Below are 17,302 nucleotides of genomic sequence, written 5' to 3'. Positions count from 1 at the left end.
CTTTCTATTTGCTAGATGGGCTGGCGCCCGATTCATGAACCGTTGAAGAAAGCCAATTTGATCTTCAGATTTACTCAGTTGAATTTCAGGTTTTAACCCTTATAAATATTGGAGTAAAACACTTAACATGAGATCGACCCTCTTAACAAATCTATAAGTGTACAATAAATGATCTAAAGGTATAGTCATGGAATTAATCAATGGAAAAGGTATAACATGAACCCAGGATTGTACTGCTCCAATTTATGATTTTTACCATTATACCAAAGAGCAAGCACACCTCAGAGCTCACCAAAAAAAAGCAACTCTGTAGTCACTCTGGTATGACAACATCTGTCATTAAGATAGAAATTAAAGAAGTTCTTAATAAGTGACAGAAAATAACTGTGTTTAAGACCAACCTGAGCGAAATGCACACAGAAAATGAGAAAGTTTCAGCACAGATTGAACCAGAATGGAGCATTTCTTAATTGATGTAACGCTCTCTATTTTGTCCAAGGTCTCACACATCATTCTTACGGAGGAGCCAGCAGGTAACATAAATCACTACGTGGCTTGTCCTGACCTTGAGGGGAATGCACTCACAGCTTGAGAATACAGGTAAGACAGTACAGGTGCGTCATGGCCTCAAGTTGCACCATTCAAAGCAGTGATGGACCTGGGCTCTTAGCAATGATAAGAACTAGAATTAGAAGACAGGGCCCTGGACACTTGGAAAGCTTATGCAGCAGTTCAATACAAAACTCCCAGTGCACATATGGTTGGAGCTACACAGATGCAGCATTAGACATCAAGTATCTCAGCCCCAACCTGCAAGGTGGTCAACCTACCTTATTAAAATGACATATATAGAGTTTTGTGAATATGTGGCTGCTTCATTAAAAAAACAATACTGAAAAATAGTATAGGCACTGAAAACATACTTCATTTACATTCACATGAATTAAATACATTTTTTTAAGTTTCAATGTTAGCTTTTTTTTTTTTTTTTGCAGTACGCGGGCCTCTCACTGTTTTGGCCTCTCCTGTTGCGGAGGACAGGCTCCGGATGCGCAGGCTCAGTGGCCATGGCTCATGGGCCTAGCCACTCCACGGCATGTGGGATCTTCCTGGACCGGGGCATGAACCCGTGTCCCCTGCATAGGCAGGTGGACTCTCAACCACTGAGCCACCAGGGAAGCCCAATGTTAGTTTATTATTATTTGCCTTTTAGAAAAATATGTTGATTTTTGAAATGTTTCATGAAGAGTGCTGGATTTAAGAGTCTTACTGTGAGCTTTGCTTCTTTACAAAACATTCTTAAGTGCTATCTTTGACACAGATCCATGCAAAATAATTTTAGTGTTATACAATTCTAAAACAAAATGTGAACATTTATTTAGGATTTAAAATACAGACTCTCATGCTACCCTCCTTAAAACGACTGAAAAATCGTAATTGATTTGCTTACTTAAATAGGTTCTAAATATAATAACAAAAGCACCTTAATTTCTAATCACTTGTAATTAGTGCTTTTTAAAATGTGCTTCTTTTAATATGTTAACTATACATTGAGTTATACAAGCTTTTAAAGCTTTGGCAAGATTTATAAGGAAAACATTAATTTGAATGAAAGGAAATATTGAGACTGTAAACATTTTCACCACAAATTTCACCTGGTAAATGTCAATTTGTACAACGAAATGTTTTCAGAGGGAAAAAAAAGTCACATGGAAGAAATAAATAAATATCAATGCATTCCCTATGAATCCCATTGTTGTGCAGAGTTACTGGAAAAATTTAATTAGCTATAGCATTCTGTGATGAAAGCATCTAACACTTTGATTTCATGCTTGTAATTCAGACATTAGCATTCAAATCAGCCCACAACTTGCAATTTGGTATTTACTGAATGAATACGAATTAAATTGTTCCAAATAATCATTTTCATTTCCTGTAGAATCTCTGCCTAAAACCTAAGATTCCCATGGAATTTAAGATCATTTGAGATGTTGGGATTTTACATTTTCTAGAGAGAATTGTTGTTTTTGAAGTAATAATAAATCTCATTTTTCTATCGTTAAAAGAAAGTTCTTGCTCTGCTGGGCATTGTCTTCATGTCTATGCAAAAAAGTTAGTAACTGATACCACAGGCCACAGATCTGAAGTCAACATACACTGCAATTTAGTAGTTCGTGAAAAGTGACCACACCCCACCCTATGCCCTGATGCACAAACATGCATTTTCTTTATTTCAAAATAATAGATAAACAGACTTTTCAGGAGAGGATTGGGAGTTAGATCAGATGGGAGAAATAAAAGTGAGATATTTAGGAACCAAAAAAATCAAAGAAAGAAGTAGAAGAAAAAACAAACAAACAAAAATCCTAAGAGATGATGGGAAGAGAAAAGCATGATAGTACATGTATCCCAATGCTCTCTAGTATCACATAGGAGGTGACAATTTCAGTAATTTTATTACATTGCTCTGCTCTCTCAAAATTTAACATTAAAAGAAAAATTCTCAAGATGTAAATTCTGAAGTTATATGGAGACAAAATTAACAGCCAAAATTTGATTTATCTGGAAGCTCCTATTTATGAGGTATGTGTATGCAATTTATAAAAATTTTTTCAGAGAGCATCTCTTTTTAACTAAAAAAGTTGTAGAAGTTTTACTACCCAGTTATATCTCTTTGACAGAAGTACCAGAACGAGAATGTCTTCATAAAACAATAGTGGTATAGAAGGTTACAGTTATAAAGATTTTTTTCCATCACCTGACACCAAAATGTGAAAAGAAGGCATTTAAAAGAACATTCCCAGAATATATGGCTTGAACATGCTTATCTTACAATATATTTAAGTATCTTCAGTTGATAAGGATATTGTCCTGGGATTTTTAACCCCTGAAAGTTATTTTCTATCAATGGCAAACATTTGTTAAGCATCTTATATTTTCCAACCATAAGAGATACTGGACATAAAATGGTAAGAAAAGAAAATTGAAACTTTGTTATATATGATAAAAATCTGGCAGGAAATGCTGATAATTAAAGGAGCATTATATATTTTATAATTTTTTCCATCACTGAGAAACATAAAGCTTCGGCATCTCCCATTAATTCAGATAAACTTCAAGAAAACTTCATAAAAGAGCCTCAATCTAAAAGTCGAGACTCAAAGGATAAGCAGGAGAGAAAGGTGAGGAATTCAGATTAAAAAAGAAAACTTAATATGAGAATCATTTTACAACTGTAAAGAAATTAATCATACAAATCATATTGAATGTGATCCTTACATTTTGCATTTTGTGTTGTTTTTTTACCTCTTTTTACATTCCTTAATTTTTGTGACTTTCGTTTTAAAAACTTACACATATTCATTTTGAAAATTTAAACCATAGTAGAAAGTATAAGAAAGTTAAAAAAAAATCCTATATCCGTATAGAATCACCTGATATATTCTTATCTATATCTCTATAGAAACATAGAAGTATAGAAAGAGAGACAGATGAACAGGTAAATGGAAATAATTTGAAAAAATTTTAATCATGTATATATGTGGTAATTTTATCTAAACATATCATATTTGTTGTTGATAAAACTAAAAAAATAAAGATTAGAAACTTCCTAAATTTAAAGTAACTATTCACACAAAAGAGAAAGTAATGGATAAAGTATTTTTCTACAGTTAATCCAAAATATCTTTACAAATGAAGAAAGTGTCATCTTAATGTCTTATTAAACTATTATCCTACTTCAGACAGTAATTTAAAATTCACAATAGAAATGAGCAAATTATCATAGTTCTATTTGAGTTTTTAGTTTGATTATAACTTTTATATATCTAGGTTAATGGCTTCTAGAACTTCATACAAATAATATTACAAAGGTTAAGGATGTGGGCTCTGGAACCAACCAATTTGCCTAGGTCCAGATCTGAGTTCTGCTTCTTACTAATCGTAGACTTTGGATAAACTAAGGCTTATCTTTCCATCTAACCTTTCTGTGACTCAGTTTCTTGTCTGTAAAATGAGAATAATACCTATCATAGAAGGTTGCTGTGCAAAATTAAACAATTTATTACACGTAAAGCAATAAAAAATATTGGATGGCAAAGAAGGTAAACATTAAATAAGTATTAACTATCATTACTATTATGATGACATTTTAGGATCTCTTTGGGAACAGAGCATTCATGTCTGCTGCTACAAGTAAACTGACTTATCTCTTACCTCAAATCTTTTATCAAGACTTCTTTATTTTCCTTAATTTTATTTCTTAATTTTGTAGATTTTGTCCTAAGGTAATTTTTTCAAGGAGACCTCACATGTGTCACACTCCCTATGTGTATTCATTTTTGAGATTATCAGTTGATGGCTTTCATACATAACTGACCATCTTGAGTGGTATAAAACCAATGTCACAGAGCCTTTCCTGCAGAACTATTATTCTCCTAAAAACCATCAGAAGTCATTGGTTCTCAATTAGTGTAGTATGACAACTGGCTTTCTCTCACACCTTTACCCCAACTTCTAAGTGGAAACCTCCCTTGGCTAGGTGTCTTCACCATGGACAATAAAACTGGGGTCTCTGCCTCTGCTTGGATAAATCTTCATCTATACTTCTGATAAAATGAAGTGTGAAGATGGGGTTTCCCAGAGCCAGATCCAATGAGTAGCTGTTGCATATACCACTGCTTCTCATAACATATATATTTTTTTCCTTTAATTTTTTTTCTTATTTTTGTAATACATGTTTAATACTACATAGGTAGCATACTTTCTAAGTTCCTGTGTATCTGAAAATAACTACATTATTCTCATAATTCAATGAGGGCTTAAATTCTATTAAAGTTTAGGTTCTAAATCAATTTTTTCTTGGAAACTTGTGAACTGTGTTTTAGAAACTTTTAACTCAGATGAGAACATGGATATCAGATTGATTCTTATTCATTTGTAGGTGATGCCTTTATTTTTTCCTGAAGTTTTAGCACAGCTTACAGATAAGTGGATATTTAAGATAGATATACTTAGCTGTTTTCCTTTTTTTGCAAATTCCTTAACTACTTTGTGCCTCAAAGTTTCTTCATCTATAAAATAAGGACAATAGCACTTATCTTATAAGCTGTTAAAGGTTAAATTAGTTAATACATGTGCTCAGAATAGTGCCTAATACATAGGAAACCCTTGAAATGTTAGCCATTATTCTCAGTATTTGATGTTTGAAAATAACTGTACATTATTGTCGTATTTCAAAAATTGCTTATTTGTTGCAGAATTTTAATTCAAAACCATGTTTCTTAGTTTTTTATATTAATAATAATTACATAATTATTATTTATATATATTCAATAACCATATTCCGCTTTTCCTCAATTTGAATTCAGCTTACTTGGTTAATTAACTGCCTAAAACTTGGCTGCTCACTTATGCAAAATTGAGTTGGGACAAATAGTTTTCTATTTGTTCTAGTGTGAAACAAGCTTGGGGACTGTTAGTCAGTTGCCAGATCTTTAGACAAATGCACTTTCTGTTGTTCATTTGTAATATAAGCAAAACAAATGTGACCAAACAAAACTAGTAATCAAATATCATGATGGTGCTATACTGCTAGACCATGTTATAATACTTTCTCCAAACTACAGTACTTAGCTTCTCACTGTCCACTTCCCAAGTAGCTCTTTGCCTTAAGAGTCAATTCAGTAAATAGAGTCCAAGAACTTAAGCATCCAGTATTCAATAAGTATTAATCAAAGATGCACAGGAAAATCCCAAATACTTTTGAATTAAGCATGCTAATAATGTTTAACTAGATCACATTTTAAACAATAAATAAATAGGTTCATTTTCTCCTTAAATAAGACTGAGGAGGTAAAATCATTTTTTTTACATTGGACTAAAACACAAAATATCCACTAACCTAATATAGCTCTTTGTTTTATAACTCTACAAAATAATATGAAAATATGTAATACATATACAAATAAAAAATTTGAATCAAAGTAGGTGCAAAAATAAGTCTACTAGTGTAAAATTAGAAACACCAAATGCATTATAAATTAGAGTACTTACTATTGGTTAGAATATGTTGATAATTAAGCTAAAGTCATGCACTTAATTACCAGATGGACCAATTGTCTCTGCTTTGTTCCAGAGACACAGGCTGAATCACAATTTCCAGCTGTCTTGGAAGTGTGCACTACTGAGCAGGAGGGGCACACAGCCAACACGCAGGAAGATTAGTCCAATTCCATTACAATGACAGGAAAAGCAATTCTGAGCACATTCCCTACAGGGAGGGGTCAGTAGTCTCATTTTTATTTCAGTTTGGCACTGAGCATCGTGTCTCTTATAGACGAATGCTTAATGATAGTCCTTTTTAATGTTCATAATGTTGAAGACAAGATATATTTTAAAACCATACAGCAGCTTTCCAAACAGGTAATATTAAGATTGTGAGATCCATGAACAACAGAGCCATTTCATCAAATATTAGTTCCTGAATCATTTGGGGCTTAAAATTTAATGTATGTATTAAAAGTTCTGATTTGGAAAAGCAATGATAGACTTGCTCTATGAAACAACTTAACAGCAATTAATTATGACTAATTTCACCACAATGGAATATATATATGTGTGTATATATACATATATACCATTATACATACATAGATACAAATATATATACATACACATATTTACAAATATACATATAAAAATATGTACATAGACACACACACATATATATACATACATATATATATATATATATATATATATATATATATATAATGGAATATTACTCAGTCATAAAAAAAGAATGAAATCTTGCAATTTGTAGCAACATGGCTGAACCCAGAGGGTATTAAGTTAAGTGAGACAGAGAAAGCAAATGATGTATGATTTCACTTATGTGTGGAATCTAAAAAACAAAACAAATGAACAAACATATCAAAACAAACAGGTGGTTGCCAGAGGGGAGGGGGTCTGGGGACTGTATGAAATAGATGAGGAGAATTAAGAGGTCCAAACTTACAGTTACAAAATAAGTGAGTCACTGGAATGAAATGTACAGCATGGGGAATATAGTCAATAATAATGCAGTATCTTTGTATGATGATGATGGCGGTCAAAAGGTAACAACTTCCAGTTATAAGATAAATAAGTACCATGGATGTAATGTAAATCAGGATTAACATCAATATGATTAACACTGCCCTGTTATATATGAAAATTGTTAAGAGAATAAATCCTGAGTTCCCATCACAAGGAAATTTTTTTCTTTTATTTTATATTTATATGAGATGATAGATAGTCACTAAACTTATCATGGCAATTATTTCATGATGTATATAAGCAAATCATTATCCTATACACCTTACATTTGTATAATGCTGTATGTAAATTATTTCCCAATAAAACTGGAAGGAAAAAAAAAGTAGTTAGTCCCCTGTCTGCTGACTAGAATCATTTTTAATCATCCTGATTCAGTTTCATAGTATTATTAACAAATTACTATGCTTAAACATTTTAGAGTAAATCTCTTTTTTCAGGTTCACATGATAATTCAATCATCTTGTATAAAGAGCACTTTTGAAATTAAAATTTTTGGAGTGTTCACACCATATGCCATGCCCTCTGCTAGACAGACATTTTCTAAACATATCTAATTTAATCCTCATTTGAAAAAACACAAACAACAAAAATCTTATAGGGTGATTAATATTGTACTCATTTAATGATGTGGAAAACAAGACTAGATAAATAAGTAATTTGCCCAAGGCCTCCAAATTAGTATAGACTTGAGTTTTAAACAAACAGTGTACATGTAAACATTTATGACTTATCATTGCCAGAGACTGCTTATTGTTCCACAACATCACACTTTTCTTTTTCTTGATAGTATAATATTCAACTGGGTGTTTGTTGCCCCGACAGACTACATTTTTTGCAGATCCCCTGCAGCTATTGTGTGAGTATATGACCAAATCTAGCCTAAGTTATGCACACAATTTCTGGGTTGTGCCTTCTATTCTTCTTTCCTAAGGATGGAGTTAGGATGTAATGGCAAGAGCAAAGCAGCCATACTAAACCATGGAAACACTGCTTCGAAAATGGCTGAGAACAAGATATAAGCAAACTTTGTCTCCAACAGTATTAAGCTGATGTAACAATCTTGGATAGACTACCTACATGTTTCTATTTGAGTAAGTTCTTGTATCTTTGTGTATATTTGTATTTTATAATATGTGTGGTGTAACTCTTTCGTAAAATAGCCTGATGATATAGCATAAGTAATGTATCATTGTTCATAGTTTTCTTGTAGGTAACCCCACCATCAATGGTGAATTTGAATAAGACTTATTCTACCTTACTATGATGATCATGATTTATGAAGACATTTTGCTTGTAATGCTAGAGAAGAATACACAAAGAGATCAAACTTCAGTTTTTCCATCCTTGATACTATAATTTTAAAACATATTAATGTAAATGTATTGAGTATGTGTGATTGAAAACAATAACATTTTATGTACCTAAACTAACTCTAAATAATAATTGCACGTTAAAAGGTAGACTCATATCCATGTATTGGTGACAGCTTGAAGATTAGATAATATCTGTCAAAACTACCACTCAAATGTCTAAAGTTTAAACATACATACACACAACAACAACAAAGTAACTACAATTGCAAATAAAACAAAAAGTGAAACACAAATGATTAAAGTGACAAATAAACTGTATATTAGAAATTACATATAGATCATGAAAACCCTTTACCTAGCACAGCACTGTGGCATAAGAAAATGGCAAAATTTGTGTAGTTGTTTCCTTTGAAAATAAAAATTACTCAAGAAATAGATGTATAGCAGAAAGTAAGAGCAAATAGAGAACCCACTGTGGGTAGTTCACTGTGATGAGGATACCTCCAGAACCAAAGTACTGGACTAAGTGTTATCATACAAAAATAATCTGTCCTTACTTTTGCATTAAAATTTCAATTACCTCTTTAGTAAATTTACTTTAATAGACTCCCATAATATTTAGACTCATTCATTTTACTTTTTGTAATTTTTCTGTAATTGAGAAAGTAGCATGTGCATAGGTATATAAAAATTTTAATTTTAAATAATACTTTCCTTAAGTAAAATGAGAAATTTCCTAAATTATCTAAATTATGTATCATAAAATTAAGAACTTTTTGTGACATTAGAAGAGAAGGCATTACTGTTAGTATTTCAAATTTATGCAGTTAAATATTTACTAGGTAAATAATAAAAACAAGTTGTGAAGAGTAAAAAAAATTAAATGATAAGATGGCATTGTGTCCATTTTAAAGGGGTATTTTATGTTTAAAGACATGAAATATCCTAAAATGTTTACTTTTTAAATATAAAAGTATGCAATAAAACATATTTTAAATCCATTGAATAGAGGTATTAATTGCATACTACTTAGGTGTAATAGTTGTTATACTGCTATACCTACAACTATATTTACATACATATATCTATAACTATACTTTAAAAATATTATTGTACTAGTGATGAAGGCATTCTTCCTATTGTACTACTTCCTAATTAGCTTTTTCTCTTTCTCAATAGGTCAAATCCAGGTCAGAACACAATTACACATAATTATGTTGAAAAACAGACATATCATTCTATCTCATTTTTTGATTTTTGAATTGTTTTTTTCTCTAGTAAGTCTCTTCATGAATCCATATGGGCAGTGCATCATTTCTCATTCCAAAAGAAGAAATACTGCTCAACATCACTAATCATTAGACAAATGCAAATCAAAACTACAATGAGGTATCACCTCACACCAGTCAGAATGGCCATCATCAAAAAATCTACAAACAATAAATGCTGGAGAGGGTGTGGAGAAAAGGAAACGCTCTTGCACTGTTGGTTGGAATGTAAATTGATACAGCCACTATGGAGAACAGTATGGAGGTTCCTTAAAAAACTAAAACTAGAACTACCATACGACCCAGCAATCCCACCACTGGGTATATACACTGAGAAAACCATAATTCAAAAAGAGTCATGTACCACAATGTTCATTGCAGCTCTATTTACAATAGGCAGGATATGGAAGCAACCTAAGTGTTCATCGACAGATGAATGGATAAAGAAGATGTGGCACATATATACAATGGAATATTACTCAGCCATAAAAAGCAATGAAATTAAGTTATTTGTAGTGAGGTGGATAGACCTAGCGTCTGTCATACAGAGTGAAGTAAGTCAGAAAGAGAAAAACAAATACCGTATGCTAACACATATATATGGAATCTAAAAAAAAAAAAATGGTTATGAAGAACCTAGGGGCAGGACAGGAATAAAGACACAGATGTAGAGAATGGACTTGAGGACATGGGAGGAGGGAAGGGTAAGCTGGGACGAAGTGAGAGAGTGGAATGGACATATATACACTCTCAAATATAAAATAGCTAGCTAGTGGGAAGAAGCCACATAGCACAGGGAGATCAGCTCCGTGCTTCGTGTCCACCTAGAGGGGTGGGATAGGGAGGGTGGGATGGAGACGCAAGAGGGAGGGGATATGGGGATATATGTATATGTATAACTGATTCACTTTGTTATACAGCAGAAATTAACACACCATTGTAAAGCAATTATACTCCAAAAAAGATATTTAAAAAAATAAAAAATTAGTTCATAAAAAAAAACTGTTTTCTATAATAAAGCAACGTACCAGTTGCCTCGCACTGTCGTGTCTACCCTAGCTTTCTGCCTGGATGCCTGAGAGAACATCGGGGGAGGAGGGGTAGGCAGACAGGGATGGGCAGGGACAGTGTTCTCAACAGTGGTTCTGCTTTGAAGATTATGGAAAGATGAGGGCACCCCCATGCCAGCAGTTTGAAGGAAAAATTCTTGTTTGACAACTGTGACATGCAGTGATCTGGTTGTTTACAGCATTTGGGAAAACCTCAGAGCTGCAGTAAACATCAATACCAAATGATTGATGTGCTTTCTTGTTTTTTCCTTAAGACTGAAGTAAGGATTTCACTTCTATTTCTGTAGGTGACAATTACTTTTTATAGTGACTATTTATCTATTCATTTATTGTAGCCAAATCTTAATTAAAGTGGTTTATTATATGTTTTTGTAGAACTATAATTAAAACAAAACATAATAAAAATGCTGATATGTATGATCTTACCAGGTGAAGATAAGGCATAGTAATGTAGATATTAAAATCAAAACTTGATTAAACATTGCAGACTGTGTACGCTGAATGGCTCTGTGTAGATCATTCTGAAATAATACAGAACATGCATATTTTAAATTTTGATAGATACTACATATTCATGAGTTTTGTTACATTTATTCCTATGTATTACATTTCAACTATCTTGTGCATACTCAACACATATACTTTAAATGGATATAGCAGCATATTTTCATTTTTGCCTTGGTCTAAATAACCTTACTGTAACATTCATATTACCAAGATAATACTATGGGAGACCACCAAAGCACCAAATTTTAGTTTACTCGCCTTACAAACATCTGTAGAGTTGTTACACTGACTCCCCAAAAGCCCTCCACGGTGAGTATGCTCTCTTGTGGAAAATTCTAATTTTAAAAGATCAGAAAATAATATGTTCAATTAAGGGGAAAGTAATAGCTGGACCAAACTACAACCATATCTCATTCTCTGAATCAGGAAAAATAACATGAATTATGCCAGGCGATTTATCATAAAAATAAAATATAGCCAATGAACATTTTTAGATTAATTTCATTCATATTAAGAGAAATGTGAATTCAAGATATAATTTTATTTTCCAATTGAAATACATCAAAAATAATAATACCCACTGTTATTTAATATGCAAAAAAAAAGCACTCACATATAATACTGCTCATGTAATTTGTTATAAATTTCTTGAAAGTAATTTGGTAATACAGGTCAAAATTCACAAAAGTATGCCCTTTCTACTTCGTGGATTCAGTCATTTAATTAGTATTTACCCCATAACATAATTTCTAAAAGCTAACCACATGAAAATTATGAGATGGAAATCGAATACTTATGTATGTTCATCTTTATTACAAAATTATAATATTTATTACATGAAATAATGAATGTCCATTACTATTAAAGTAACTAAAAATGCAATAGAAAAATGGTTAAATAAATTGATCAAAACTAGATAGCAGATTTAGATGCAACCATTAAAAATGGTTTGAACAGGAATATTTAATGACAGGAACCTGTCCACCACATACTATTATATGACAAAAAATTCAAATTATAAAATTAAACATATGATTTTGTGTGTGTGTGTATTTTCATAGAAAATATTAGAAGAATATAAATTATTACTAGTACTTAGTCTGTGTGGAAGGTTTTTAGTTTTGCATAATGTTTTATTTTATGGTTTCCTGTTGTATAATTTTTTATAGTAACATTTTAACAGTCTGCATATCAAGACTGCGTGAGATAAATAACTTCATCAACACAAGAAAAGTCTCAATGAGCCATTGTTTATCTTCCTCTACCACACACTTAACCAAAACTGTAACAAAAACAAAGTTGACTAGAATTTCACCTCGTATCTCTTACTTTCTTCTAACAGAGGTGTTAATGAACAGAAAAATAAATTAAAATTTAGCAACCAGGGAGAGGAGAAGTAAAATATAAAGCTATGATGGAAAATGAATCCTAAATTAACAATGCAAAGCACTACTTCTACTCTCAACGATTGACTAATGATTCCTCTCTTGGTTAGGTTACTTTTTCCAACAGCTAATAAACGCTAATTAGCAAAGACGTTTATGTTTTCCTGGAGTATTTTTTTTTCATTAGGAATTTAGGCAATCTATATTTAGCGAAATAGTATTTTTTTGGACAGTTAAGACAGACTGATGTTTCCACAAAACATCCACAGGCTACACTCTCCCCTTCTTAGCCATGAACTTTCATGAGGTTTCAGTGGTTACTTAACACAGATGTTTAGAAATATTCATCTGGTTGTGAATATTCAAATGTTATCCAGATATTCCTTTTGGCCACAACCTGTGTCATAATTTCTGTTAAAAAGCTATTTACATTGTAAAGCAATTATACTCCAATAAAGATGTTTTTATATAAAAAAAAGCTCTTTAAGAGAAAAGCAACTTTGCCTCCCAACACATTTAATTTCTGTGTGATAAAATTAAAAATATTGAGCCCTTACTATGTTTATGCCAGATACAAGATTTTACACATACATATATATGCACGTATATATAATTTCATTTAATTCTCACAGCAAGCCTGTATGTAAGTACTTTTATTCTCTTTTGAAGATGAAGACATTAGCAAAGAAGTTGAATCATTTGCTTATCTTATCAGAGCACTTAACATAGAGTGGACTCCTATTAACACCTGTAGAATAAATGACCAAGCAGCAAGCTCACTCATAAGTGTCCAAGCCTTTTATAGCAAAGAGATTTTGGTCATAGTTATAAATCAGTCCTTCCGAACAGGGTCAGCCTTGGGCAAAATGTAACTGTGACACATCTCTGAGTTCTGCATCTCTCCTTTCCTGCTTCACTTTCTCCCTCCTAATATCCTACTCCCAACCCAACCCAGTCTAAAAAGGTGACTTTACATGAGGGCCTTCTGGTTCCTATATAGTGTCTTACAAAAGCCCATAGATGGGGCTTCCCTGGTGGCACAGTGGTTGCGAATCTGCCTGCTAACGCAGGGAACACGGGTTCGAGCCCTGGTCTGGGAGGATCCCACATGCTACCGAGCAACTAGGCCCGTGAGCCACAACTACTGAGCCTGCGCGTCTGGAGCCTGTGCTCCGCAACAAGAGAGGCCGCGACAGTGAGAGGCCTGTGCACTGCGATGAAGAGTGACCCCTGCTCGCCACAACTAGAGGAAGCCCTCGCACAGAAACAAAGACCCAACACAGCCAAAAATAAATAAATTAATTAATAAACTCCTATCCCCAACATCTTAAATAAAAAAAAAAAAAAGCCCATAGCTTTTTATGGACTGTGAGATTACCTACAGTTAAGAAGAGTTTGACAATGTTACCTCCTGAAGCCTTAAAACCAGGGGTCCCGTTACACATCAAGAGATTGCCTTAGAAGGCAAGGCTGTTTGTCTTCAGGAAATTGGTTAACTAGTTGGACCAGTCCGAACAGCAGTTAGCTTTGGTTTGGTGATATTTAGAATATCTGAACTATTTTTGTTTACCAGTTCATAGGGCCTTATGAAGGAAGGGACTTGTCAATATGGGCATTTTATGACTTTTCATTCTCATTAGGATATAAGCAGACTTGGGATCTATTAGCTTAGACATTTATGCAACACATTACTTTAATGAGGTAAGAAATAATGGAGTGTTGAAAAATATGTTTGTCTTTACACTTGTCTTTTATACTTACAATCATATTTTCCAAGGCATGTTTGGCAAGCCAACAGTTTAGAAAGACTGGGACAAATATATTTCTTAAGGAAGGCCAGAATATCTGGAAAACAAATCAAAACTAAACTTTTATCTCAAAGCAAGAAATCGATATGACTGAGAAGAAATGTGAAACAGAAATAAGTTATTAAAAACAATAGAATGATCTAAAACATGTGACAAATACTTTAAACTCATATGACTATTGACATGCAAGGAGCAGACAGGATCTTTTCATTCATTCTCTAAGTCTTACTTAAGGAAAAATTCTTTGGAAAATTATTGTAGAAGTAGAATGAAAATAATCAGCCCTCACTGGATGTCAGCTATAACTGTGCTAATTCGATCACTAAATCTTTTAGTGTGACAGTTTATAATAGACATCACCTCTTTCTTTCCTGCAACTGAAAGTAAAAAGTAGATGTAAGGAGACAGAGCTTTAGTTTTTCATAGCATTACCACTTAGTCTCTGAAGATTCAAACATTCTTAGTGACATTGGGGAACTGTACTCCATTGGAATTATATTTAATTAGCCAGTCATTCAATCTGGGGCCAGTTGCTCCTCTAGATAAATCACTCAAATTAAAATAATTGTCAGAACTTAGCAACAGCTTCAGATCATATTGACTTCTTTTCATAATTTTCCAAATAAAATTCAAACAAATAAGGTTTAGAAAGCATATTACCAACAGATATTACTGTAACTTTATCAAACAGAGATTAAGACCTAATTTTGCAATGGGAAAGTGCTAGTTACATATTTTGTAGTTAAACAGGATCACTGTGGAATTGGTCCTCCACAGACTTTGATAAAGAAGCAAATTACTGGTTGTCTGGCTGACGGCAACTTTCTTAGTAAATAGAGAACTGGACTTAGGAAATCCTGTGGTTAAGCTCGAGATAAACATATTCTTAGCATGAGAAACTCTTATAAATACTTGGTTTTACTTGTTTTCTATTTTTTTAATTCCACAATATACACAGAAATGGAGTGATTAATTCCTGGTTTGTTTAGACAATATTGACACTTGTTAAAATGGCACCTCTAGAGCATATATTTCTAAAAGCATTTCAATTTGCTGTTGTACTAAATCTCATTAATTTTCACTTAATTTCACAACCCAGTTATCCAAGTGATTTTACTATTTATTTTTTAATACCATGATTTAAAACAATAACAAAGTCTAAATTCATTTATCTGAGCTAATATGTTATCTATTACTATTTAGATTTAAAGACTTTATGTCTAATAAAAAAACTTATTTCTTTTAAAGATTCTTTTAGGACTTACTGAGATAATGAAGGGAACCGCATTAATTATTTCCAAGATGAAGGGTATTCGTAAAATCTGTTCCCAGATGTTTCCCTTCCAAGAAAAAATGAGTAAAAATGAAAGTCAATTATAACTGAATCCCATTAAAGGGGGAAAAAGACAGAATCAGAATTTCTCTAGCAATAAGGATGCTTACATTAACAAAATACCAAATCATTATTTAGAAATGTAGCAATGACTTTTAGAGATTATTTTGCTGAATGTAATTGTGCCCTCTCAATTTTGTAGTCAGTGTAAGAAGTAAAACAAATGTTTGTAGTAATCCTTGAATATTGCACATAATACATTTTAATTATATCATATTTCATGGAAGAAAAGTTACTAGCAAAATTAAAACACATTAAAAAACCTTACAGAATCAATGAAAAAGCGACTCAATCTTAATTTTTTTACTATAATAATTACATTCACAAACTTTAAAGCATATCAAATAGTTCGCAAACACAAACATATAACGATGTTCCTTGGAATTAACATTGTTTTTAGATTAATAAAATTTAAAGGGAGGATTTTCTCAATCTTCTGGATTCTAATCTTCCAACCCACATAGTGCAATGATATTAATCAGGCCTGGCTACCTAATTTGTGGGGCTAAGGACAAAATGAAAATGCAGGGCCTCTTATTAACAAATTATGAATAATTTCAAGAAGGTGACATCAAAGCATTAAAACAAGCACGGGCCCTTCTAATTGTGCAGCTCTGGGCAACCACACTGACTAACAGGTCATTCCTGAAACTTTCTTGAACGGTGTCTAGCAAAAAAGAACTCAGAACTTCCTAAAGCAGTTTATTCGTCTATGAAAACAAGAACTACCCATTAGTCAGGCAATTTGAAATCTGACTCCCTGTAATGTCTAATTATTTTGTGACACTGGATATAATATTGGGATTCTTTATTTTTCCTGAGGTCCCAAAGCCTTAAAACATTACAGTGATGAAAAACACCTCCACTTCACAAGGCAAGTTCTAGATCAGCAATCGTCTGTGTGCTAAAGAGGTTTTGTTATCATTGGTTCATCACCCGTCTGCAAGCTGTATACAGAGTGGCGGAGGGAGCAGGTGGAAGAAGCAGAAGCATTGAGACCTCCTCTGTGTAGAGATACAAGGGTGCTGTGATACTTCCCTCACCACGTCCAGCTCAGTGAGGAGAGCTCGGGTGATCGACTCAGACAGCTGGGCTTAGACATGGAGGCTGCATTTGGCGAATGCTTAAAACATCATCAAAAAACAGCAGAGCATGGGGCTTCCCTGGTGGCGCAGTGGTTGAGAGTCCGCCTGCCGATGCAGGGGACACGGGTTCATGCCCCGGTACGGGAAGATCCCACATGCCGCAGAGCAGCTGGGCCCGTGAGCCATGGCCGCTGAGCCTGCGCGTCCAGAGCCTGTGCTCCGCAACGGGAAAGGCCACGACAGTGAGAGGCCCGCGTACCACACAAAAAATAAAAATTAAAAAAAATAATAATAATAATAATTCTATCTGAGAATCTTTCAGATCTCACTGCCTAATCCACTGCTTCACACAGATGCCTCAAAGGCACCCTGTGG

At 33.2% G+C, this 17,302-nt stretch overlaps 1 protein-coding gene across 9 annotated transcripts in view; it reads right to left on the bottom strand.

Annotated features, from left to right (window-relative positions):
• KCNT2 (potassium sodium-activated channel subfamily T member 2) overlaps positions 1 to 17,302 on the bottom strand; it is a 354,137-nt gene that overhangs the window by 200,379 nt on the left and 136,456 nt on the right. For 8 of the 9 annotated variants that reach the window (XM_081225686.1, XM_081225691.1, XM_081225687.1 and 5 more), the window contains 3 exons: positions 15,715 to 15,789; positions 14,403 to 14,486; positions 11,176 to 11,270 (listed from right to left, as the gene is read on the bottom strand). In XM_081225686.1, coding sequence (XP_081081812.1) covers positions 11,176 to 11,270; positions 14,403 to 14,486; positions 15,715 to 15,789 — 254 coding nt within the window. Of the gene's footprint in view, positions 1 to 11,175; positions 11,271 to 14,402; positions 14,487 to 15,714; positions 15,790 to 17,302 lie in introns of those variants that run through there. The other variant, XM_081225694.1, reaches the window with a different exon arrangement.

Source organism: Mesoplodon bidens, assembly GCF_964165515.1.
Source record: "Mesoplodon bidens genome assembly, chromosome: 2".
Classification (NCBI taxonomy): Eukaryota; Metazoa; Chordata; class Mammalia; order Artiodactyla; family Ziphiidae; genus Mesoplodon; species Mesoplodon bidens.
This window is presented reverse-complemented; position numbering and strand designations above follow the sequence as displayed.